The sequence below is a fragment of the Tigriopus californicus genome, chromosome 1 (genome assembly GCF_007210705.1).
Source record: "Tigriopus californicus strain San Diego chromosome 1, Tcal_SD_v2.1, whole genome shotgun sequence".
Taxonomy (NCBI): Eukaryota; Metazoa; Arthropoda; class Copepoda; order Harpacticoida; family Harpacticidae; genus Tigriopus; species Tigriopus californicus.
In genome coordinates, this window is record NC_081440.1 from 7,638,944 (window position 1) to 7,665,060 (window position 26,117).

Genomic DNA, 26,117 nt, shown 5'->3' on the forward strand with positions numbered 1-26,117 from the left:
CAAGCAGTATGACACAAACAAAGTAAATAACCTTAATCTGTTTGTTTTTTATTCATTTCTTCTTGCCCTGTCGGCAGGGTGGGCATTTCATTTTTGGACACTTTTGTCCACCCCTGTCCAAAAGTGTCCAAAAGTGTCCAAAAATAAGGGTGGACAAAAGTGGACAAAAGTGTCCAAAAGTGGACAAAAGTGGACAAAAATACGAACCTTTAAAACTACAAATATAAAGGATATTCTGTATGAAACCTATCCTCTACTTCAAAAATTGCTCATTGATGGTTCCAAGAGCAAGATAAGTCTTTAAAACCTTTGCCATATACCTCTAACATACCCAAAAAAGGTATTTGAAAGACAGGTTCTTAACTCTTTTTTTCTTACGTTAGATTAGAAAGCAAGCAGGGAACAAAGTCTCCCTCTAGTAGAATGCAGCTGTTGCAAAGGATTCAAAAACTGAAATAGCTAAACATTATATTCTGGTTATCTGGCTTCATTTATTCAACATTATTAACTTTTTGCAAAAATGTTTTACTTAAAATCATCAGTCATTTGGGATTTTTTCTTAAAAAGTACTAATATTAAAAATTGAATTTCTTACGAATTGCTAAAATCTAATAATGACATATTTTCCTATACTTATGGTTTTTCTTCCATAAGTAAGTTAATTGAGACATTGTTAGGCATATTTTTAACTTTTAAAGATGCGCTTGATGTCAGGAAATGAGATTCCCAATGTTTCTTAAAGAAACATATATCTTAGTTTTTAGATGTATTATAAAAGTGTAATTCATGCACTCCTTATAAATATGTTATGTATATTACAAATATGAGAAGTATTATTGGATATTTGATATTCAGCTCCTAAGCTTTTTTAAAATTATTTTTTTTAAATCTTTGTTAAAATTACCCAGCCACCAAATGCCCTGATTATAGTGTGGCTTTGACTTATTAACATTCAAAATATATTAAAGATATTTGTATTGACTTTATAAAGCTGTATTGTATCAAGATAACGAATTTCGTTAAGTGTATATCTTGGAAATTAAAAACGTTAGTGAAAAGGCTAGTTGTTACTTCATATTTATGTGTTTGAAGAAAGCTTAGATTTTATTGATTACTGATTCTATTTGCTGGTTCACATCTAGATTTGGTAAAGAAATAACATGATTTAGGGTTTAAAAGTGTTTGCTTGTCAATCCCCTTTTGCACAATTGTACTTAATTTTGGACACATTCTGCCCACTTTTGTTCACTTTTGTCCACTTTTGTCCACTTTTGTCCACTTTTGGACCCTTTTGTCCACTTTTGGACACTTTTGTCCACTTGGTGTCCAAAAGTCACGCTAATTCTCAAAATTGCACACCCTGCCTGTCGTCCTAGAACGACACATATTTTACACACCTTAGTTAAAACATTCCTAAAAATTTGGATTAAGGTCCATCTACTTTGAAGCTATTAAAATTACACCTATTTAAACAATCAAGGAAGATATCATGACAATCAGTGAGGTCCCAAAAGTTCAACAGTCTACAAGAAAAAATTAAATCAATAACATTACCTGTTCTTTGCAGTTTCTTTAGTAATCGACTGATGGTATAACCAAGTGTTCCTCTAATGACTCCAATGCGAATTAAGAAAAATATTCCCTGAAAGAGTTTTAGCTAAACTTTTAAAGCGTTGTGGGCCATTCATAATTGAGCATTGAGTTTAAGTACAATGGAAGATTTTTTTAGCTAAAAATGATGAAATTGAACTACTTAAAACCATCTTACTGAATATTATCAGAATAGATAATATCCTAATATCTATTCAATTGATAACTAAATTTCTTCCTCATTTTCATCAAATGGTTTTGAAAATTTTAGCTTCTAACAAAAACGCATGTAAATTTAAAGTGTGAGTTTGAATAACATAAAATAAAAAAATTATGTCTTTTCTTAAAATCTCTGAAGGTAGATAAATCGCATGATCTGTTGGGCTATTTTCCTGAAAATATATTAAGGCATAAAATTATTCCAAAAATACCTCTATAACTCTGTGCATGTAAGAAAGAAGATGTGATTTTTTTAGGATTCATTTCGTCCTTTTGAGATGATGCAATTCCTCCATTATTTTGCCAAGAAAATGACCAATCAAACAATATTCAAAATAGCAACTAGTGTTATGCCCAAATACTCGTATGTGGTAAACAGAGATTGAAAACTTCAGCCCAATTCTTATTTTCCGAGAAAGCAAGAAAAGCTGAATTTTCGGGTATTCTCGGGAAATACTGAGAAATAAAACTACATGTATACACTAGATCCCTGAAGACAAGCTTCAATGAACGAATCAGGACATAAATTGTTATAACGAATTAATTACAATCATTAATTCCTTATTGCAATATTTTCTTATATTCAATGTCAGGTCGCTCGATCCATAGGGCGCCGTATTAGGTCCTCAAGTAAGAAAGGCGCAGTGAGTATGATACACGAAGAAAAAGATTTTGCAGCACTTCTTACCGAAAAATTACCTCTATTCTCTGATCTTTGTAACAAAACATCAGCGTGGCAACTAATTCCTAGTTATCGGGAATGAAGGGGAAGACCCTCAGTGTGAAAAAATGTGGAACTTACTTTTAAGATTATCTGTAAATATCCAATTTTGATGACCAAAATCTTTAAGGCTAGGAATCTGAGTAAAAGATCTTCAGGCTTTCTCTCTCAAATTTTGCATTCCAAATCATTTTTGTTGTGAAAATTGAGCAAGATATTATTTTGGCAAAAGCCTTTTGTCTTTTTGCATTTTTATCCGAAATATTACAATTAATTGTCGGTCCATAGATATTTTGTATCTACTCATAGAAAATATTATTTCGGTCTCTGCAAATGCAGGGTAACTCAACACAATCGGAGGTTATTCTCAACTCAAAGATGGCAACCGAGTCATAGAGTCATGTGCCTTCAAAATTTGTTGCCAGCACTTCGTCCAGTCGATTAAAATATGCTACTCATCTACAGCTGCTTCTTATGGGCTTCAAATGGAGCTTGGAACACAAGCTTAAATCTAAAGAAATAATCTTTAGACATATTGGGCGTTACGAGAGTAATGGCCCAAGGTTGATTTTCAGATGGCTTAATCGAAGCCGTTTTGAAATTATTGGTTTTTAGAACTAGGGCTTTAACATGAAAATTGGTCAAAAATAAATCTGCGGGAACTGACCAGCAGGTTGGAGCTCCTGCTCTGAAAGCCCAAATAATGTCACAAACGAAGTAAGTTTCACGGTTTTTTGGACAACGGTGTGTTGAAAAGATAGTAAAAAGTATTCCTGGATCCAACAAAATCAGGTCCAACTGATGCCTTGAGGGATTAAAGATGCTACGGAGGGAAAGGCGCAAATATTTCATAAATAAGTTTTTCATAACGATTGCAGATCCACATCACATCAATGAGCTTCGGGTTGTGTTATTTTTGGCATCTCATGCACTGGAAGACACACTGATCATGAAGAAAAGGGTCACGCAGTAATATCATGACAGTGATTTTTTTTTGTATTTCATAAAGACATTTTCAGCAACATAAGCTATATTTCGATAAGAATTGGGAATGTACTTACAAGCGAATCAGCGTCCGAGTTCTAACTATCTGAAAATCTACGAAAACAAATTGAGTGGAACACGTACTAAGTGATGAATCTAGAACGAGGTTTAATCCCAAGGAAGAATTGTAGCTATATCTTTCAAAATCTAAGATCGTTTTATTAATTCTCATTCGAGGCGATAACGGATATATTTGAAGCATGAATGAATTTTGAGATGTGTGACAAACAAACTCGATTGGCAAAATATTGTGAACACAACGACAGTACGTAAACAACTGACTGAAAAGCAAAGGGGAGGCTTGGAACGATGAGCGTAGGGAGGAAGGTAGGGGATGATGGGCCAAAGATAATCGTCTAAAAGAGGGATCACGATTTCTGAACAAAAGGACTAGCAAATGATACTCTGCGAATTGGTTTAATTTTTACATCAACTGAGGCCAGGGCGAAAACACATGGGAACAACATGCCAAAGTGGTCAGTCTGTCCGATTCTACTTCACCTCACTTCGCAATCCCGATGAATTTTCGAACGATGAGAACAATTATCAACAACCATTTTTGAAGATTGTGATGTCAATTTTTGTCGTTGTTGGTGCTGCTGCTGATAATGGGGTATGAGTCGTAGTTGTTGCTGTGCGAAAAGTATCATTTGTAGGGCAGGAATGCTTTTGAAGTTGTTGGTGTTGTTGTTGGTGGTGGTGGTTTTGGTTGTGGTGAATGTTCGTGGTTGTCGTAGTTATGGTTGTCGCGAGATTAAGTTCATCAAGCTTGCGAAATACCCCGCTTTTTTTCAGCCGGAGGTCTCGCAAAAGTTGAGAGAAAGATTGGACCCTTGGTGACACAGGCGCAAGCTATTGAAACGGTTTTATTCTGATACGTCAAAAGGGTATCATCCGAGGGATCTACATAAGCCACCACCATTTTAGCTTTGATCGCCTGGCACTCGTAATTCGTGTTGCCGCCACAAGTGTCGGAAGGATTGCGACACAATATTTCCGTTATGGTTGAAGGAATTCGATCGTAAACTGTGTCTAGCTTGACCTCCCAACGACAGTGACCGCCCACGGGTATGCCCGGTAAAGGCTCGAACTTGTGGGCACTCCCAAAGGACCTGGGCAGTTGCGTACTGTAGTACTCACCGCCATCTTCGCCCACGCCCTGAGCTTGGACTTGGTCCCGGCATTGGAACAAGAGCAGAAGGACCAAACTCCCCTGGACTAAGACAACCAAACTCAGGTGTGTGGATCTGAGCATACTTCCTCCAAGACTGCTCTCACTTGAGTGTGGAGAGTGGCTTTTATCTTTCAGATCCGACTCAATTTTAACCCACGAGAAAAGAACGACGGCAACGGTGATTGTCAGAGGCTGTTTACCCATCAAGACCTCTAGAAGAGATGGTCAAGTTAAACAAGCATGAGTGGGTCACCAATTCATTCTAAGGATCGATGAAAGTTGAGTTTTTGTTTGATTTCAATTGATTCTCACTTATAGTCTAATTTCATATTTATGAGTGCTCAAAGTGGTTGGACTAGTGATGGGTACTTATGTACTTACCATGATTGTCTTAGAGGCAGGGTTGGTAGTTTGGGGAAAATTTGGACAGTTGAGGAGAGTGGGAGAGTTTAGGAAATCAGGCGAACCAGATTTGTTCAAATGTGTCAAAAAGTACATGTAAGGCGTCTAAAAACAGGCAGAGGGTGTTCAACCATTACTCATTCACTTTCTCAACCATCGCAACATACCGCCCAGAAATTACAATCCTTTTTGAGGCTCACAGAATTTCAACGTGTAATAGGAACGTTATTCGCTAAATAATTAAAATCTGTCTTGATATGGCAGAGGGTCAAAATACAATTTGTCCACCAATAAGCTTCCTACGCTACAAGAAAAATGATTTATGTTCTGCACTTCAGAGGGCGCTTTGCGAGTTAGCCACCACCAAATATAGGACCAATTAGGCCGATTTCACTTCATTTGATTTTAATATATTGCGCTACTTTTGGCTACTCCTATCAAAATCTAATGCATGATTAATGACCCAGGTCACATAATGTCCGGAAAAGACATTGCGTTCATGGCATGTTTCGAAGAGTTTATTGAGCAATCTGCCGCGCCTATTTCCCATTTCGTTTGGGCTGTCTGACGTTGGAATTAATGGTCTCTATAACCTGGTGTACTATAAGCACATCTAGAGGAAGATCCTACAGATTGGACAATTTTGAATGTTGGATAAGTGACAATCCAAATAAGCTTTTGAACAAGCACATTGGGCCATCAAAAGGTCAGAAGGTAACAACAGACTATCCAACTTGGACCACGAATTTTCCTGTAACTTTTTTTGGCTGACCTTATGGTTCAAACCACTTTGATGATAAGAGCTTAACCATTCAGTATTTAACTAATAACTTTTTTAAGATAATTTTGGACACCCTTGAACACCTCATATTTGTATGTATTGGGACCCTTTGGACGAAACTGTCAGAAAAGTAAAATTACAACTTCTTAATAGAAACTTTAGTAGGAGTGATCCAATCGTTCAAGCTCACATATGGTTAAACGTTATCCACAGATGGGGTACGTTCGAGCCCTGTTTTAGAAAGGTATCTTACCTCATTGTATTCTTGTCAGTGACTGATCAAAGTGGTGCTCAGTCAAAAACAAAAAGCCGGCTACAGATAGCTTGACCTAAACATAACTAATACTCCCTAACACTTTTCAAGGAATGGTTAAGGATCTGTTGATTTTCTTGCAGGCATTTCATTTGCTTCATTTCATATATATATATTCGCAAAAAATAAATTGATATTCAAGTCCAACCTGAGCAAGAAGTCTCGCTCGATACAACGCGTATTAATGTTCCTGTACTGATGTAATAATGCTACCTTTTAACGGTAGTGCACCCACTATTACTTTTGAACTCTATCAGCCAGCAGAGCAAGCTGTTAGATCTCTTTCAAACTCCTCTCACTCATTCTGACCACTGACACTATGTGTAGTGGCCCTTGGGCGTTGGTTGATCCATGCCCAAGTTGGTAGTAGTTGACTACTTATGAGCGATGGGTTGAATACATTCTTGGAACATTTTTCAATGATGGCTTGGTTGGGTGGTGAATCGATCCCAAACCACTAGGGTGAAGCCACTTCCTTCCATGCCCTCGTTCATGAGCTCGTTGCCGTGAAAACGGAGGGGTGTCACTTGAGTATCCGTTGCGCTGGTACGTGAAAGAGAGTGATAGAGAGGGCGTGTAGAGAGTTGCAGATGCTGATCTCCTTCCGACGATCCTTATCACCCACTAGCAATTGTAATAATTATGATTGATGGACGTCTTAAGGCTACTTGTCAATGTCATTTTGACCATCTCTTCGCCAAGATGGATCCAACGTACTGGAGGAGCTCTAAGTTTCAAACCATACATTGGAACGAAAAGTGACACCCATTGCGCGTCTTGTGTTCTAATTTTGCTTTAAGTGTCCTTTATCCTCGTTTGGGCCATTTTCTTCGGTCGACCTCTGACGGAACAAATGGTCCCCCCCAATCCATTGGCGTCCCTGTCAGCAGAAGGCTTCATTTCTTGTGCCCATCTCTGACTGGTTAGATGAAGCCAAGCCTCAATACCCCTCTCACCTCTGGCCTCTGGTAGTGCGTGGTTTCTGAAACCTTGTCTTCATCCTACTCTCAATCCACCTCCAATTTACGTAGGTTGCACAGTCAATCAATTTATTCATCTTTGTATCAGTTCCTACACATGTTCCACGAGGTTGTACACATGTACGTACGTTCAGATTCTGGAACACTTAAAGTCATTGTATCCGCGTCGTAGGTGGCTAGCTTAGTTCGAGCAACACTTCATTTGGGTTTCTGTGGGCTTTGGAGAGAAAACTATGTCAGTTGTCAAAAGGGATGAGCTTACTTACTTTCATGAATTTGTGGGTAGAGTGCAACGAATATGTTACCATAGTCTGCCGGCTCCCGACCCTATTCTCACCAAAGAGCTTTATCCTGAAGAAATCCTCCTTGCTAGTCAATGTGTTCCGGCAAAATTGCCTGTTGTAACTTGTACGTATGTTATGTAATGTTATGTTATGCTATATGTTATGCTGTGATGATGGTGGAACGCTCTAAACTTGACTGAAGATGTACTCACGGTACTCTGGTGATAAATAGAGATACGATACAGTGAGCATTTCTGATAATCAGACAAACATCCATTTGAACGTCCTTTAGCATAGGTATGAGAGGATTTTTTATTTCTAAACTGATGCTCGAACACAACAGGTACGCAATAGCTATCGAAGGATCTTACTGTGGTTCGGCCACATTTATATCAAACAATTAGAGGTGGGCGTTAAACCCTGAAACGTTCATCCTTAAGCAATAACGTTAAATTTGTTGCTTTCTCGACTAATGGGCTTCTTATTCTTATTTGAATAAACGTTACGTTTTAGTTTCGATTCTTGGCCCATTTAATGTGCCTTTTTTGAAAGTTAAATAGCAAAATATTATTAAAAAGTTAGCTTTTCTTTATGAAAGGCAAATAACGTTGGGCTGAATCTTTCACCGACTATTTTCTTTTTTATGCCAGATAAAGTTCGATTTGTCGTTCCATCGAGTCAAATGTCTTTTGTTATGTGCACCATTTCATTATATTAACATCATTAACACCAATGAAAATTACTCAATTACCATCTCCCTAACAGCAACGTTAAGTTATTAAAAAACTAAACAATGATTTGTTTATCGCAAGCACCACAAGTTTTTTTGACGCTCAGGTTGTGACTGGATCAAACCAAGTTTAGAATATTTGGCTCTCATTCCATTACGGGCATCCAACGAAATTCTTCAATTTTTTTGACTCTCCTTTTAATGCAAGAGAATATTTGCTCAAGGAAAACGCTTATTTTATTTTCGGGACGGTCAACGCGTCTCTGTTTTGTTGTTTCGGTACGTTTTAGAGCTTCCTCCAATGATGGCGAGATTTGAAACATGCTTCAAATGAGAGGGATATTTAAGCTAACAAACGGGAACAGGTTTGGAAATATTCCGAACTCGGGATTTTGTAGCTTACTACAAACATACGAACGCACTCTGATTTGTACCCACATAAACCAAGCTAAACTGAAGTACTTCGGTGGCAACAGAGTATAAACTTCAGTTTGTACCCCGTGTATATGTACTTTGCTGTACATAAATGTGCAGATACATTAAAGAGAGGAATTAGGGATCGGTCAGGTAAATTTTTGGCTGCCGCTACCTAATGGCTAATCAATCTTCTGATGATAAGTAACATTCACTTTGGTTTTCGGTCTTCAAAGAACTAGCCTCTAATTTTCCTTCGGATTCGTTCTCTACGTACTCAAACCCTATCGTGTTCATTAGTTTGTCCGGGTCTTATCTACTTCGAAGTCGAGATGGAGGGTTTGCCAGTTAAGTCAATATCCCTGCCTTGTTCTAGCCGGTCAGCTAGCCAGCTAGTCACCATCACCAAGTGATCGCCCAATAATGGAAATACTTGTAGTACGCTGTATGAAAGATGAGCTTCAGGACGAATGTACTAATGGAGCTCGCCCGGCCCTCCGAGGTATGGGGGACCCAATTTTTTCTTTTCGCCTGTACTTACATACATATGTGCTCGAGGATAAGTAACTAAGCAAATAAACGTGACTATGCCAACAAAATTGAAAAGTTCAAATTTTCAGAGCCATGAAATCATTCCAGAGTAAAATAAATTTAAAATGAACTGTTCGAACGACAAGTTTGTTCCCAATAGCGGAAGATAGATGAATCAATTCTACGGATATCTAAATGACAGACATCATAAAAGAACCAAGAGATTGATTGGCTCGCCGTGCATCGGTTTCTCCCTTTTTTATGTTTGTTAGTTAGCGATCACGATGCTATATTTGGGAAAGATTCATCTTCTAGAAATCCATAAATAATAATGTCATTCTGGAGCTCCTGAATTTATCGATCCTCCAAAATCACGAGAAAGCCCTTCTTGGCCCAGACAGTACCAGGTCTCCCATTGTGCCCCTTCGTTGGCCAGATGAAGTATGCGAGAGATTGAGGACAATCTAGCACAATAAATGACAGGGTTTTTTTTTAAATCTTTCTTACTTGTGTTTCACGTGAAGTAAAAACGTCTAGAAACGTTTTCGTTATTTTTCTTTACCGATTGAATTCAAAGGAGTGCTAGAACAACGAGCCGAGCACAGTATACGTCGTAGATATGTAGAAAGACTTTGACATCCTCTAGCAAAATGGAACACATGTCATAACCCCGGAACTGGCTCACCCTTTAGAACTCAATCGATGCCGCAGAAGAGCATGACATAGGACATATTTGACTCTTTCCTGAGCTTGTATTGGCCTTATTGAACCGGGAACTCGATGAGAGCCTCTTGGGAGTGCCTTTCTTTTTTCCAAGGCCTGCGTGCTTTGGGTGGTCCTGGTTGTTTCCGTTGTCAGGCGTCCTCCTGCAGTTGGGCAAAGGTTGATTTCCATCATGGCTGCGGAACGACGAGTGGGAGAAATTGTGTGAATCAAGTTGTGAAACATGTTCGCACAAGGGCTGGCGGTTCTTGCCCAGGTGGATTTCGGAGTCCACCATGGCTTTCGAAGGAAGCCAAAACCAATCAAAAAACATGTATATCTAGGTCATTTTTAAGCATTTCTTGTCTCGTCATCCAAGTATGACCTCACAGCACAAGCATCTACATTATCATGGCGCTATTATTCTCGTTTCAACATTTATCCTGGCTGGCTCTCATAGGGATTCTCCTGATATCAGGTAAGATACAAGCGAATTAGATCTACGCACTACGCGCGCGCAGTTTTAGACGAGGACAATCTATCAAACACCCCATTTTTTTGTCTTGGCTTTTGATCCCATTCATACAATTTTGCCACAATTTACAATTTGTAGCAGAAATTTCGATCAGAAAACCCCGCCAAGAATGAAAAACTTATAGGCACGTACATTATTCCGTGCCAAGAATACATTTCTCAAAGCAGAACAAAAAACTGTACGGTTGATTGTTTGTCGTAGATGAATCAATATGATGGATTTTGTGCTTACTTTTAGGCTCTTGCAAATGTAATCCGGATGCCAAGCGTCTGTACGATGATTTGCTTTCGAATTATAACAAGTTAGTCCGTCCGGTGGTGAACGTGACGGATGCCGTCACGGTTCGCCTCAAGCTGAAACTCTCGCAACTCATTGACGTAAACCTCCGCAATCAAATCATGACCACCAATCTGTGGGTGGAGCAATTCTGGTACGACTACAAGATGCGCTGGAACCCAGAGGAGTACGGTGGGGTGGATATGCTCCACGTGCCCTCCGATCACATCTGGAGGCCCGATATCGTGCTCTACAACAAGTAAGTTCCCCACACATTCAAGCCAAATGCCATACAATAAAGTTTTGCATTTCATGTTGTACGTGTCAATGAAATGTTTGCTTATAGTGCGGATGGTAACTTTGAGGTGACCTTATCCACCAAGGCCACACTGTTCAATACGGGGCGAGTGGAATGGCGACCACCTGCCATTTATCACTCGTCTTGCGAAATGGATGTCGAGTACTTTCCATTTGACGAACAGACTTGCGTCATGAAGTTTGGAAGCTGGACCTACGACGGATTTCAGGTGAGAGACAATTCAAACCAACCAACACTAACCTCAGCCTTATTGAAAAAAGAAACTTTTGCGGACTGATTATGAATGTTCAGAGTACAGATTATTATGTGTTAACAACCTGATTTGGATGGTTCGAATTGCGCCGTGGCTCTAGGTTGATCTTCGCCATCAAGAGGAGGAACATGGGTCCAACATCGTGAGCATCGGTGTGGATCTGACCGAGTTCTACATGTCTGTGGAATGGGATATCCTCGCCGTACCTGCCATTCGAAACGTGAAATTCTATACTTGCTGTGAGGAGCCGTACTTGGACATCACCTTCAACATCACGATGCGACGGAAGACCCTTTTCTACACTGTCAATCTAATCATTCCATGCATGGGCATCTCGTTTCTCACGGTTCTTGTATTCTATTTGCCCTCTGACAGTGGAGAAAAAGTTAGTCTGTCCATCAGCATTCTCCTTTCACTCACTGTATTCTTCTTGCTACTCGCTGAAATTATTCCACCAACATCCCTGGTTGTGCCTTTACTCGGAAAATTTGTACTCTTCACCATGATCTTGGACACTTTCAGGTAACTAACTGGCTGTCCAACAAGCATTCTTTACGGGGGAAATCAAAGCTCATTCAAATCCCATTCTAACCGTTGTTTCAGTATCTGTGTGACCGTGGTCGTTCTGAACGTCCACTTCCGCTCTCCTCAAACCCATACGATGGCCCCTTGGATGCGTCGGGTGTTCATTCATATTCTGCCTCGCCTTCTCGTCATGCAAAGGCCCGGAAATGGTCAGGACGAGATCGACATGTCGGGTGCCTCTTTGACCATGCTGCCCCCAAGCCAACAACAACAACAACAACAGCAGCAGCAGCAACAACAACAACACGCCCACCCAACCAATAACACCGTCTCATCATCAGCCTCAGGCATTCCCTCGTCCAAAAAGAAGAAGAAGCCAACATCATCATCTGGTAAACCCAGACGTCCTTGCCCACGGGGAGTGCCCGGTGGACACGGTAGCGGTTCTGGCATGGCAAGCCGTCATGTTAATCACGCTCAAACTCTGGACAACGGTCTGAACCACGCCATCCTTGATTTTGACGATGAGGAAGATGAGGATATTCCTCCAGCCCTGTTTCCACCCGCCGTCTCTCGTCATCGCCTCAATAGTCTCCACTTGCACCCCCACCCTGGTATGGGCGCTCTAGAGTTCGATCAGGCTGGCTATCCGAACCCGAGCGAGGATGACGATGGCGAAGACGACGAGGATGAGGATGATGATCTCTTTCCCTTTGGGATTCCATGTCAAATTCATTCGGGAACAAGTCTGGGTCCCGGTTGTCCGGAAATCTATCGAGCTCTAGACGGGGTTCGATACATTGCCGAATGCACAAAACGAGAAGAGGACTCAAGTAAAGTCAAAGAGGACTGGAAGTACGTGGCCATGGTCCTGGATCGCTTGTTTCTTTGGATATTCACAGTCGCAGTCTTGGTCGGTTCGGCTGGGATTATCCTTCAAGCACCGGCTCTGTATGATACTCGCGGAGCCATTGACGTGGAGCTCTCGGAAATTGAGGCAGCCACAGCCAAGCCCAGATCAGATCGGAAAAACATCTTCTGATGACAGATTATGCCGTTAAGTACAAGACCCACCCCCGCAGTGGACCACCCCCGACTAGGGGTATCAACCTATGGAATTGGAAATTCAACCCAGGCTCACTTTCACTGTCTATCCCTACTGCTGCTCATTTTGCCTGTCAGACGAAAAAACATCAGCCAAGCAACTTCGAATTGTTGCCACGGAGAATACTTTCTTTACACCCTGAACATCAACCATCTCGCCAAGAAATATGCCAAAAATAATGACCTAGAAATACATGCTTTTTTCAAATGCCACCATTGGCGTTTATTTCATTTCATTCTTCCGGGTGAACTTATCTTACAAATTGCGTCGTGGTCTTGTACATGGGCTCATGATTCTCATTCACTGTCAGACTTTTCACGTCGCCGCGAGTGATCGGCTTCTTTGATATCCACACTCAGTTTATACTCTTGATCGCAACCCAAGTACGAGTCCGACATAAAGAATAAGGTATAATTATACTTTCCAGCTCGAGGTGCCACGAAATCCAACTTGAATTTGGCTTTCTGTTGCAAGGTCAGGCGCTTGATGGAAAGCAAGGTATTGGATTTGGGATCCCCAATCACAACCCACCAACCCTCTTCTCTTTTAGTGGGAAAGAACGGAGCAATGATAGGTCCAGTCACTTCATCTTCACGCTCGAGTTTGACCTCCACGTTAACCACATCTCCAGTCGTCAATTCTTCCTTGTCCACGATGGAATAAGCCATCTCAATGTTTGGATAGCGGTTGCAAAATCGGGCCACATCCGCCATTTCATCTTGGCTCAAGGGCAAAAGCTTGTCTCGATCAATGTCCTCGAGTTCTACAATGTCAAAGACCGAGTCAATATTATTAGCCACGCATCGCTCAATGATCTCTTGCGTGAGGTGGGGAATTTGTTTGAGGTAGCTCTCTTTGTTCCACATGGCCTGGGTCACCATTTGAGAGAGTTCCATGGCGGCAATGGCTGGCGCCAACCATCCATTTGACGAGAGCACGTCCACGCAAGCCTGAATGAGTCGAATGGCTTTGCCCACAATCATTTCTGCATCTTGTTGCAACTCGGCCGAGAGCTGAATTCGAGACAAATGGGCCTGGATGAGGATCTGGGCCTTCACGTGAGGGTCGTTGAATTTGCCACTAGTGACCTTGTTGGGCAATTTAGTGGAAAGGGTGCGTAATAGGGCCTCCTCACCATGACGCAATGGAATTTCTTCGAATTCCGCTGAACTCGCCACGATTTCGATGAGCCCACGGATCTTGGTCTTACTGTTCAAAGACATACTGAATAACTCGATGGTGGTATAGTTGATGTAGTAATAGGCGGCAATCATGCCCAAATTCAAGGGCGATGTATCCATCTCATCTTCAATGGCAATGCACTTTGAATGTTCCAGCTCGGAGAGAGTACTCTCCACAATTTCAGAGAGATGGTCCGAGAGATGGCGATAAGAGATGCCCTGCATACCGTAGTAATTGGGATTTTGAGTCAGACGGCGATAAAGCAAGGTCCATGTGAGATAGTCGACGGCATCTTGCTTGTTCTCGATGGTTTTAGTAACGATCTCGGCGTTGAAATGGTCATGCAGGCAATGGTCCAAGTGGCTCTCGATGGGCAAGGGTTCGTACAAGAACTTCTTGAACATATCCTTCTTCGAGGCTTGGCAAAGAAGCACACACTTGGCATCCGAATCTTGGCCGGGGCGATTAGCCAAGCCGATCATTTGGAGAACGTCAGTCAGTGGGTAATCGTGGTAAGCATGGTGCTTTCCATTGTAGTACTGGCTGTCCATGATGACCACCAAATAGCATTGGAGATTGACAGCCCAGCAGAGAGATCGAGACACAACCAGCACTTGAACGGCACCTGAATCAAACAACGACTCGACCAAATTCTTATCCGACTTGGACAAGCCCTCGTGAAGATATCCAACGCCTTGGCACAAGGTCTCTTTCAATGTCTTGTCGGTTACCTTCTCCACGAACGATCGAATATCTTCGAAATCAGCGTGAAGGAAACATTCCGGGGTGTTCTCAGCCGCAGCAAACGTTAGTAAATCTATGGCCGTCAATCGGGTTTGTTTCCGAGAGGGCACAAAGACCACCACGGGTTTGCGCCGACTATGCTTCGTGATGGCATTGAACACGGGACGAGCCATGGCTAAGAGACGCGACGCGTTGTGATTGATGTTCAATCCTTGGATGTACAATTCCAAAGGTGTGGGGCGCACATTGGGATGAAAGTTAAACGTGGCATTGGTACCACACCCCAGCCAGTTGGACAAGTCCTTGGCATTGGCCATCGACGAGCCTACGCCTAGAATGCGGATGGGCTGCTCCAATTGGGACGAAATGTATCTCATCCGAGAGCACACCACTTCCATGATGGGCCCCAAGGTTCCACCCACAAGATGAATCTCATCGGCCACGAACAATTGCACGTTTTGAACGTTCTTCCTTTGTTTCCATCGACGGGAGAGCACATCCCATTTCTCGGGCGTGCACACAATAATATTCCCCTTGGCGATGAGTTTCAAGTCGGTGGACGTCTCTCCGGTCAAAAGAACTGTTCGCACGCCCAAAGGAGCAAACTTGGTGTGCCACTCGGCAAAAGCGATTTCGGCGACCGATTGCAAAGGAGCCATGTAAACACAACGAACGTCGGTTCGATCCCCGCCAAAGAGTCGCAACATGGCAAACTCAATGCATAGGGTCTTGCCCGAACCCGGGGGCGCTCCAATGAGAACATTGTCGTCCGAGTTGTACAGAATGTTGAAGGTCTGCGTTTGAATGGGATTGAATTGGACCACTTTATGGGAATACAGCTTCTCGAAGTCTTCATTACGCAACGCTGTGATGGGCAACGGCTGCAAGTCCAATAATTCTGTGGGGGGCAAATTCTTCTCTGGCAACACCAAGTGTCGGAACGAGACGGGCAGGACAGTTTCGGATCCGATCCAACGATCCGAAACCACACGAATAAAGTACTGAGGGGGTAAGGGCTCAAAAATGGGCACGAACATCTTGAGAGTATGTTCATCTTGGGCAAAGGCTTTCTTCAGAAGAAAGAACTCGTGATGGAGCACGATTTCGGAGTCCACATCCTCCACAAACACCCAGAATCCTTGGCTGTGACCATGAGCTTTGTCATCCCATTGGAAATCTGGAGTTATGGTCAACTCAATGCTCAATGTAGAGCGGGTGATTGGCTGAATGTGACTGATCAGGTCCAACTTGGGGAACTGGTGGATGAACTTATGAATCGCTTTGCCTAGCTTTGGCATTCGAATAAGCTCCCCGATTTCGTTGGGACCAAGGTCATAAAATCGCTCGAAAGTGAAGTTTTTCTTCTCGATCTTTTTGATGATATCCATGGGGATCTTCTTAAATTGTCTCAAAGGCGACATGGATTGCCACAAGCGGCGATCAATCATCTTGCACAAAGACAACGTCTTGTCAGCCAGCTGTGCCCAACCATGGACCATGACAATCTCAAAAATGGCTCGAATCAATCGACTGGCTGATTGAGTCACGAACACCATGTCACTCATCAGGGCAAATCCCTCAAATTGCAAATGCGATATATAAGCTTGAAGAAGAATATTGATTTTGGCTGAAGGCTCCTCTACGCTCTCTTTCACTGGAATGGGTACTCGTTCCATAAGTTTATGGAGCTCCAGTTTCTCCTCATCCCGCACGCCAATGTTCTTGAATTCGCCAGAGAGCGAGAAAATCCGGAAGAGTTCGATCTCGCTCAAATTGGGCTTCAGCAGCTGATTGAATGTGAGCATGGTCTCATAACTGCAATAGTAATGACTGGCAATGCGGCCAAGTTCGGTGGGTTGCATGGCACCAGTTTTCCGCTCATATTTGAGTAAGTTGCTTTTTTCGAGGAGAAGAGCTGCGGTGTGAATCAAACTGGCACGGAATTTTTCCAATTTCTTGTCATTTTCCACGGCTTCGAAAGGGATCCCATACAGGGTAGGGTTGCGCATCATTCGCACGAACAGATACGTATAGCCCAACCAAGTGACAGCGTCTTCCATATTCTGAATGGTGCCCAAGATGAGCTCAGCGTTGAGCATGTCCGGCAGTTTGGACACCATCTGAGACTCGACGGGTAGTTGTTGATTCTGCAGTGACAAGTAGAACTGTAGCTCGGAATGGTTAGTCACGAGGATTCCCTCGCCCTTGGTGTCAAATTGAGGTCGACCCGCTCGTCCCAGCATTTGAAGTACATCCAGGGCTCCTAACTCGACCCATCGGCCCTTATCTGGGCTATAGATCTGAGTGCCTTTGATGATCACCGTGTGAGCCGGCAAATTCACACCCCAAGCGAGAGTGGAGGTGGAGACCAAGACTTGGATGTGCCCATCAGCAAAGAGATCTTCGACAAGACTTCGGTCCACTCGATTCATTCCGGCGTGATGAATTGCGAAGCCATAGGGCAAAAGATCACGCAAGTCGGTATTCTTGACTTGCTCGGATTCGGATCGTAGAACCTCCATGGATACTCCACCTTCTTTCAAAAAAGCCCCCAAAGTGTCTCGCTCGAGGCACATGTCCTTCAGAGTTTTGGCCGTCTTAGCCGTTTCTTTGCGACTGTGAACGAAGACGAGGATCTGGCTCTTCCCCGCACGAGTCATGACCTTCTTGAAAACAATTTCGTTCATGAGCTGATGTCGTTTCATAGCCTTCTTCTCCGTGACGCCGATGAATTGCTGCTCCAAAGAAACCGGCCGATAACTGTTGTCAAAATAGAACAGACCCGTCTTCTTATTCACGCGGAGGAATGTGGCGACATCTTGATAGTTGGGCAAAGTGGCCGAGAGTCCAACAAGTCGGACTTCTTCCTGACTCATCTCCATATGTCGAATGGTTCGAGCCACGATACTTTCTAAAACAGGACCACGGTCATCATGGAGCAAGTGAATTTCGTCAAAGATGATGAGTCGCACTAATTGCGTGTAGGTTCGTTCGATGCCCTTACGGGTGATGATGTCCCATTTCTCAGGGGTGCAAACAATGATTTGAGTCTCTTGAATCTGCTCCTTGGACATCTGACTGTCGCCAGTGAGTTCCCCCACTTTGATATTGAACACGGCTAAACGTTTCGAAAAGCTGCCCACCATCTCTTGCACCAAAGACTTCATGGGGGCAATGTAGATGATCTTGAATTCATCACCCCGGATAGCGCCATTAGGATCTACGTGTTTACCAATTTCTCGCAGCATGGTCAGTAGGGCCACGTTGGTTTTACCTGCTCCCGTGGGAGCACAAAGAAGTACATTCTCGTCACTGTTCAAGCACGTGTCGCTCAATTTACTTTGAATGCGATTGAGAGACTTGTAGCCTTCAAAAGCCGGTCGAGCATAGGCTGGTAGCTTCTCAATGGTCACATTGGACTCATTCTCCCCCAAAGGCTTCGGTTTTAAGGCCGGAACGTGGACCTCTTCATAGCCTTTTTCCTGCTTGCGAAACGAACCTTCGGGTAATTGGCATCGTTTATTTGCGCGGAAATGCGATCCTTTGGCGAAAGCCAGCTCCTCTAGGTTCAAAGTCTGGAGAACAGGCTCATTTAAAATTTCGACATCTTTCCCGTTGGCGTTGGAACCATCGGCTTTCCGATCGGAGGCTCGTTTGTCTTTGGCCATTTGAGAATCGGTTGGCATACCTTCCAACATATCGAGCATCTTGGACAAGGTCTTGCTTTGTCGCATGTCGGCCATGAGCTTCTCCCTTTCTTCATCGTTCTGGCACAACTTCAATCGGATGGAATACACAATCATATTCTTATTGGTCACCAAGACTTTGATGAATTCGAAGCAATCGTACCCCAAAAGCAACACTAGCTTGTTCTCACATTCACGCTTGTCCATGGCAGCATCCAACACCTCGAGCACTTCCTTGGATTTCTGTTGCGACACATTGGCATCCGGAAAGTATTTGGCCAACTCACGTTGCAACCAATGGGCGTCAATGTCAGATGGATGCAAAAGTCCGCCCTTACGGGCAGCATTTCCGCTCCGACGTTCCAGATTCAAGGCTTCACGTTCTTCTTTATTGAGGCGCAGTCCACCACTCTCAGAGGCCCGTCCCTCTTCCGCCCCATCCCCAACCAATTCACCTGAGGGGTCGTCTCGGTCATCACCCTCCAGGCGGCGTCCGGCCTCGTCAGCCTCGTCCATGGCGTCATCTTCTTCTTCGTCATCGTCCGAGGCTTCATCATCCGAATCCTGGAACTGGACGTTGATGCCGTAAGTTTCATCGATATCATCCGCCCCGGACTTGGGCCCCACTCCTGCTTCCGCATCGGCCCGTTCATCCAAGCCAAAATCCGTGATTTTCTTGCCCAGATTGGTGAGCAGAGCAAACTTAGCCTCGCTCAACCCCACACCCAGCAGGGCCTCGGTTTCGACCTTCTTTTCCTTGTCCTTGAGATTGGGAGTCTTGAGCGTGACCAACACTTCATCCACGGCGCCCGTTAAAATATCTCGGGGTTGATCGCCCAAAGCTTCTTGGATGAAACTCAGCAAAATCTCGTACGTCTGGCGGGTCTCCGCCGTTTTGGGTTGATACAAGGACGAATCTAACCCCCCGCCCCAATTATGGCCGCCACTGCCACCCCCTCGCCCGGCCCCACCCCCCTCTAGCGCCAAGACGCTTTGTCCCGCCCTCAGTCCCATGCCGGAATGATAAGCTCCGCTGGATTGGGCGGCGGCTTTCCGTGATTTGCCGGCTCGTTTGGCGGCCTTTTCCCGCTCCTTGGCCTTGAGCTCAGTGGGTTGAGTCCGGACGGCCCGGTCGCCCATTTTGGTGCCCAGGAGCTTGCCCGTGAGCGAAAGAACCTCGCCCGTGGACTCATCACGGCCGCGCTTCTCGATGAGCCGTGTGTCGGCTTGAAGCACTAAATTCGAATTGGCCTTGTACTCATATTGGAGCGAGCGAGCGGCCGCATCGGCCATTCTCACTTAAGGGATGGCAGGCCACGGCCCACCCACCGATGGAGGTCAGGCCGGAATCGGGAAATGGGGGGTGAATCGACCCGGTCGGAAAAGCACCACAAAAGCTCGATATCTGGGGGGTCTTAGTGCGATGGGAGTTGTGGTTTTCGCCGAAAGAAATCGTTTCAAAGCCTTACGCAAATCGAGACTTACAACGGCGGGGAAAGATGACCGTAGCTAGCGCAGTCTTACGGATAGGTAACAACGTTGAGGCCGCAAACACAACAAAACAACGTTGGTAAGGGGCATCAGGTATGCCCAAGAAAAATATACAAAATAGTCAAATCCTATGCCTGCGTGTGATGTTGGATGGTATAGAATTGGCATCAAAGACTGCTTCATGTTCAAATGGATCGTCATTCTTTTTTTCTTTTTGGGTGTGTAAAGCTTGAATTATAACACAAATTCTGTCGTAATTGAGGAAATATATCAATCTCTACTCAAATCCCATGGCTTCGTTTTGGCAAGCCTATGTTCTTGTGGCCGAGGCCATCTCAATTTCAACCGCTTTAGTGTCACCAAAATTTCAAAATCCCTTAGTGCACGCAGGCTTGCTGAATGGCAAACGGCATAAAGGTGTTTCTTCCATCAGGAGTCTGGTCGGAATCCAGAAGCAACATTCTTTAGTCAACGTATTATGCTATTGATAAAATACTTCTAACATTTAATTAGTTCATTGCAATCCTTATAAGCTCTTTTAAGTGGTGCCTAAACTTAAATTCTCGTTCAAAGTTGTAAAGTTAATTATCACAGGAAACAACAAATTGTAGTTTATGTATTGCTCTACAATAAAAGAGGGTTCGAGGTCATTTTGTTTTTTTGTGGCCTAAAACTATTTCATGAATTGTAAACATAAACAACCTAAAACCAAGGGGTTTCGGAGAAATTGAAGGGTTTGGTCTTTTTAGGGTAAAATTAGGAGAAATACAAGGTGGGTGTAAAAATTACGGGAAATATATGTCGCCGCTCAAAGATTTGTTTAACATTAAACCCCAAGCTTATCTTAAGAGGAAGTGTTGAGCACAAAAAGTAAATTCATACACATACATTAATGCCATACAGCCATGATCAAATTTTAACCTTAAGGCGAGCGGTAACCCTCCCATCGGTTGAAAGCAAAACAATGCTCTAAAATGCAAGTGAGAGCAGGCTGGATGTCAGAACCAAAACTAAGGGCCTGCTGATGGCCGGTAATAGGCCCCGGGATGTTGATGAGCCTTTCGGCGTCCATCCTCAAACCGTTGGTAAAAGGAGAACTTCATCCAAGAACAGCAAATCCCTTTACAACAGACCAGACCGAGGCCAAGATCTGGGATTGCACTGAGTACTAAAAGCAAGAAGATCGTGAAAAAAATTTATCAAGCAATTTTTACCTTGAATATCACATTAATACTTGAACATCCAAACAAGAAAATCCTACTTTCAACTTTTTAAAACTTATTTTTACGTTTTCGGAACTTAATTTGGCTGATTTTCATAACTTAAAAAGAACTATTTTGACCAAAACCACAAAATATTTTTCCGACCCATAGTCATCACTCATTGAGATATTGAATTTCCGTTGGAGGTTGAATAAAGAAAACTACGCAAATAGTCAGACATTTCAAGAAATTGAAAAAACAATCGGTTTTTATTCGAGGCAAATCAGGTCAATCGGCAAAATCAAAAAGGTATTTGTTCAATCAATAATAACATGCAGTACATTTAAGGATTTATATTGCATATTGCTTTTATTACAGTTATCACTCATTAGTGGTTATTATAACCAGGGCTCTGAGCAAAAAAATCTTTGTGAGGGTCAAATAACCCCTGAAGGCATCCTTAAGAAACACGAAACAATCCTTTTTCCACAGCAAAACAAATTCTCTCACACAAAAATTGGAAGTTCTAGGATAATAAAAACCTCCAAAAAACTAAAATAGTTTAAACAGTTTTCTTTCAAGCCCTGATTAAAACCCACCTGAAAAAAGCAGAGTTCGGTTTTAGAAACAATTCAGAAATAAGAACCCTTTTTCGTGATCTTTTTTAGGGGGGGGGGTCCTATAACCTGATTTCATAGTACTTTTATTGGATTTTTGGACACCTTTTGGGCACTATTGTCCACATCATGTCCAAATGTTTGTCTGAGTCCCCAATTGCCCACCATGAAATGATATTGTTGGATCAACTAGATACTTTCAAAGGGTAGCCAGATCCATACACCAGCTTGATCTTATTGGTAGATCAAAATATTATATCAATATTCATATAGATAACAATCATTGCCGCTCATTAGTGAGGACTGAGCATAATACTTACTAAGGGTCAAGACCCTGTGGTGTGTTCAAATATGACAAGTATTCGTTAGAAAAAGTTATCCTATAGTAGTCTTGTTATCTCAACATGCCCGCAAGGACGACGAGACGGAAAGAAAAGACCAATATTCTTTTTTATAAAAATGACTTGCTTTTTACTTCTATGCTTGATACTTTGGGAAAGCCAATCGCAACTTTTAAACGAGTCAGCCGTTTTTGGTAGAAATCAAAGAGTGCTCTGCCCATAGTCTCTTAATTAGGCAAGCTGCGGTACCGTATTGGTAGAGCATCCACCTTCCAATTAGCGAATCCTGATTCGAACCCCGGCTAGTCAAGTCTAAACTTCTTTGTGCTATTTAAATTACAGCATAAGGTGCTGCCTTAAGAGCGTGATGGGTGAACCTGTGATCATTCCCGAGGTTGAGGTAATAATTAATGTTGCACGTTTGGTTGCGACAACGGAGCAGGAATATCCCTTAATTGGGACATCCATCATCAGATGGCAGGCCGAGCGAGAGAGCTGTCATCTGACTTCGAACAAACAAATAAAGTTTTTCAACTGTCCCTTAATTAGTATTTATTGGCCATTTTTTTGTGAAATTATGACCATAAGGACATTTTGAGCCAACTGAAAGGGGGGGGGGGCTTGCATATATTTTGTTCTTTTCGTTGAATACATTGATTGGCATTACAATATTTTGCTTCAGGAAACAAGTCAAAATCTGGTACCTTTTCGGCATTTCATTACCTTTTTTTGTAAGGTCTGATTTTGATTAGACCCAGCCAAAGTTTTTGCTGATGAATGGCTACTTTTTGGTTTTGTGCTTAGTTCATGTTGCCTCTTAGAGCGCTCAGCTACACTAGTTTCCTCAGGTTTAACTTCCGACACCACGATTTGAACCCTCAACATCTATGGAGAAGAGTCTTCGTTAACGTTGCCTCTTAGGCTGTTTGGCTCGACCAGCATTTTGTCCATCTTTTATGCTCCATCTTAAAGAGAAATTTGAGTTAACATCTTTCAACATGTTTAAAATGAGTTTTGACTGAGGCTTTCGAAAGAGGTGACAATTGAACTGCAAAGTCGCAGTGATCTAGGGTCAATATCATACAAAGAAGAACGCAATGGATTAACTCAATTCTGAAATGTCAATTTTCGACCATAGCATCTCCGTCCAGATTCCAGTGGTTCATGGCTAAACCAAGTATGAAGGAGTGTATGGAAACATGGGCTCTCGGTTAAAACATTGTTTTCGATCAAACCAAGCTAATGAGTTGCTGTTTTCCAACTGGCTACGCGTAATGGTTTAGGAGTCAGAAAAATGAGTGATTTTATCCAAAATAGTTTGTTTTTACTAGGTAATTTTCGGCCAAATTAATTTGCTAAAACGTGAAGATAAGTTAAAACTAATCTTTAGAAAGTTGTTTTTGGTTTCATAATTCTGATACTCATGTGGTTCTACGTAGGGGGCAAAAATCCCTCCTAGTTGATTTTGTTCGGAGAGATATCGTTTAGATTAGCAATACAGGAAACTTCAATGCAGGCTCGTAAGTAGATTTTTATTATTTAGATTCATATCTTATTGCGTCCTAACATTGTGACTTGAGTCAGTTTATGTGTACTGTGCTGGGGCACTACGAGATAATTTAAGACAACAGAGTCCATATATTGTGCATCTATCTTGGTTACCATCTAATGGGAAAACTCCAAAAGTTCCCAATTATTGATAGACTGATAACAGCCCAAATCATCATGCATTCCCAAGAGTACGTGACAAAATTAGATAACTCGTTGGACATTGAAGTGAGCAAAGGATGAAGGTAGCAATGAATGTTTGTTTTTTCTCACCCTTCGTTTTTGCTGTATATGCAAAAGAGAAAAATAAAAAGTCAGCTTCCAAAAAACTTGAACTAGCTAGAAGATTTTTTCCCCCGCAACATTGGTCTTTTTGCTGATTGAGGTGTTCCAATATTTTGCAACCAATTGAGCCTTGGGAGTTTGGCCTGTAGTTAAGCGGTAGCCGCAAGGGTATCCTCTAGAACTGGGTAAAAGTACTATCAGAAAAAGATGGACTGAACGTGCAGTAACACCAGTTTGAAAATGAGTGCTGTTTTTTCCTACAACTATTTTTGCGACATGGCTGAGGTAAAGACCTTCAAGCGAGTTACGATGTATGAAGTCAAACTATGTGATAATGTACGAGAGCAAATCGGATGATGCACCTTCTGAGTGTGGAATGAAGTTCAAGGTGTAACTCAACGGAAGAGCCTTTTTGATATGATTTGCGTAATCTAAGAATGTTTTATTATTTTCAGTTGAAGAGACTCTCGTATGAATGAATTTGGAAATGAATAAGTGGCTATTAAATAGGACTGGCAAAACAATGAACAAGATAATCGTCACAAAATGAGATCACTATTTCTGAACGAAGGGATAAGCCAATGGAGCTCTGCGAATTGGGGGATGAGAGAACATCTTTTCGTTTCTGCTTCGCCACACTTGGTATTCTTGCTTAATTGTTGGAATGATCAGATCAATGGTCCATATTTCACGGTGGGAAGGTAACCTTGTTGTTGGAGCTAATGATGTGGTTGTTGCCGTTCGGCAGGTAACATTTGTAAGGTTGACAATACCTTTGTTACGGAAGTGGGAATAAGTGGTCATGATCATCTTGGTCGTAGTTGTAGGTAGTTGTTGCCGTTGTTCTTGGTGAAGAGCTCATTAAGCTTGTCACATGATGCCTCGTTTCTTTTCAGATGGGGGTCTCGCGAAATTGGAGAAGAATATCTGGCCTTTATTCACACAGGCGCAAGCAACGGATACGGTTTTATTTTGATATGTCAAAAAATCATCCACGGAGGGATCCACATAGGCCACCAACATCTTGGCCGAAATAGACTGACAAGCATAGTTTGTGTTGCCGCCACAAGTTTCTGAAGGATCGCGGCACAAGATCTCCGATATGTTTTGCGGAATTCGATTGTAGACTGTGTCTAGCTTGACCTCCCATCGGCAATGCCCGCACACGGCTATACCCGGTAAAGGCTCGAACTTGTGGGCACTCCCAAAGGACCTAGGCAGCTGTGTACCGTAGTACTCACCACCATCTTCGCCCACGCCCTGAGCTTGGACTTGGTCCTGGCATTGGAACAAGAGCAGAAGGATCAAACTCCCCTGGACCAAGACAACCAAACTCAGGTGTGTGGATCCGAGCATACTTCCTCCAAGACTGCTCTCACTTGAGTGTGGAGAGTGGCTTTTATCTTTCAGATCCGACTCAATTTTAACCCACGAGAAAAGAACGACGGCAACGGTGATTGTCAGAGGCTGTTTACCCATCAAGACCTCTAGAAGAGATGGTCAAGTTAAACAAGCATGAGTGGGTCACCAATTCATTCTAAGGATCGATGAAAGTTGAGTTTTTGTTTGATTTCAATTGATTCTCACTTATAGTTTAATTTCATATTTATGAGTGCTCAAAGTGGTTGGACTAGTGATGGGTACTTATGTACTTACCATGATTGTCTTAGAGGCAGGTTTGATAGTTTGGGGATCATTTGAATAATTGAGGAGAGTGGGAGAGTTTTGGAAATCAAGCGAACCAGATTTGTTCAAATGTGTCAAAAAGTAGATGTAAGACGTCTAAAACCAGGCAGAGGTTGTTCAACCATTGTTCAATCACTTACTCAACCATCGCAACATATCGGCCAAAAATTACAACCCTCTTTTGAGGCTCAAAGAATTTCGACGTGTACTGGGAACATTATTCGCTAAATAATTAAAGTCTGTCTTGAAATGACAGCGGGTCAAAATGCAATGCAGAAACCTTTGTCCACAACTTGGTGTGCAATAAGCAAATCTAAAAGAAGATCCTACAGGTTGAGCAATTTTGGAATGTTGGATAGTTGGCAATCCAAATGAGCTTTTGAAGACCAAATTGTGAAGTCAAAAGGCCAAAGAGTAACAGGCTATCCAACTTGGAC

The 26,117-nt window shown here is 42.6% G+C and overlaps 4 protein-coding genes across 4 annotated transcripts; 1 reads left to right on the forward strand and 3 right to left on the reverse strand.

Moving 5' to 3' along the window:
• Window positions 1–3,468: 3,468 nt before the first annotated feature.
• Window positions 3,469–4,983, reverse strand: LOC131880201 (uncharacterized). The gene has a single exon (XM_059226757.1). It carries the CDS (start codon window positions 4,950–4,952, stop codon window positions 4,338–4,340), a length of 615 nt encoding a protein of 204 aa, XP_059082740.1. The 5' UTR covers window positions 4,953–4,983; the 3' UTR covers window positions 3,469–4,337.
• Window positions 4,984–10,016: 5,033 nt separating this feature from the next.
• On the forward strand, window positions 10,017–13,110 carry LOC131886705 (acetylcholine receptor subunit alpha-like). Its single transcript, XM_059235107.1, has 5 exons — window positions 10,017–10,363; window positions 10,658–10,955; window positions 11,043–11,223; window positions 11,369–11,790; window positions 11,872–13,110. The coding sequence occupies exons 1-5, from the start codon at window positions 10,297–10,299 to the stop codon at window positions 12,833–12,835; spliced, it is 1,932 nt and encodes a 643-aa protein (XP_059091090.1). The 5' UTR covers window positions 10,017–10,296; the 3' UTR covers window positions 12,836–13,110.
• LOC131886696 (U5 small nuclear ribonucleoprotein 200 kDa helicase-like) lies at window positions 12,559–20,024 on the reverse strand. The gene has a single exon (XM_059235099.1). The coding sequence runs from the start codon at window positions 19,801–19,803 to the stop codon at window positions 13,195–13,197; it is 6,609 nt and encodes a 2,202-aa protein (XP_059091082.1). The 5' UTR covers window positions 19,804–20,024; the 3' UTR covers window positions 12,559–13,194.
• A 4,347-nt stretch (window positions 20,025–24,371) lies between these two features.
• Window positions 24,372–25,504, reverse strand: LOC131886732 (uncharacterized). The gene has a single exon (XM_059235136.1). The coding sequence runs from the start codon at window positions 25,471–25,473 to the stop codon at window positions 24,865–24,867; it is 609 nt and encodes a 202-aa protein (XP_059091119.1). The 5' UTR covers window positions 25,474–25,504; the 3' UTR covers window positions 24,372–24,864.
• Window positions 25,505–26,117: the final 613 nt, after the last annotated feature.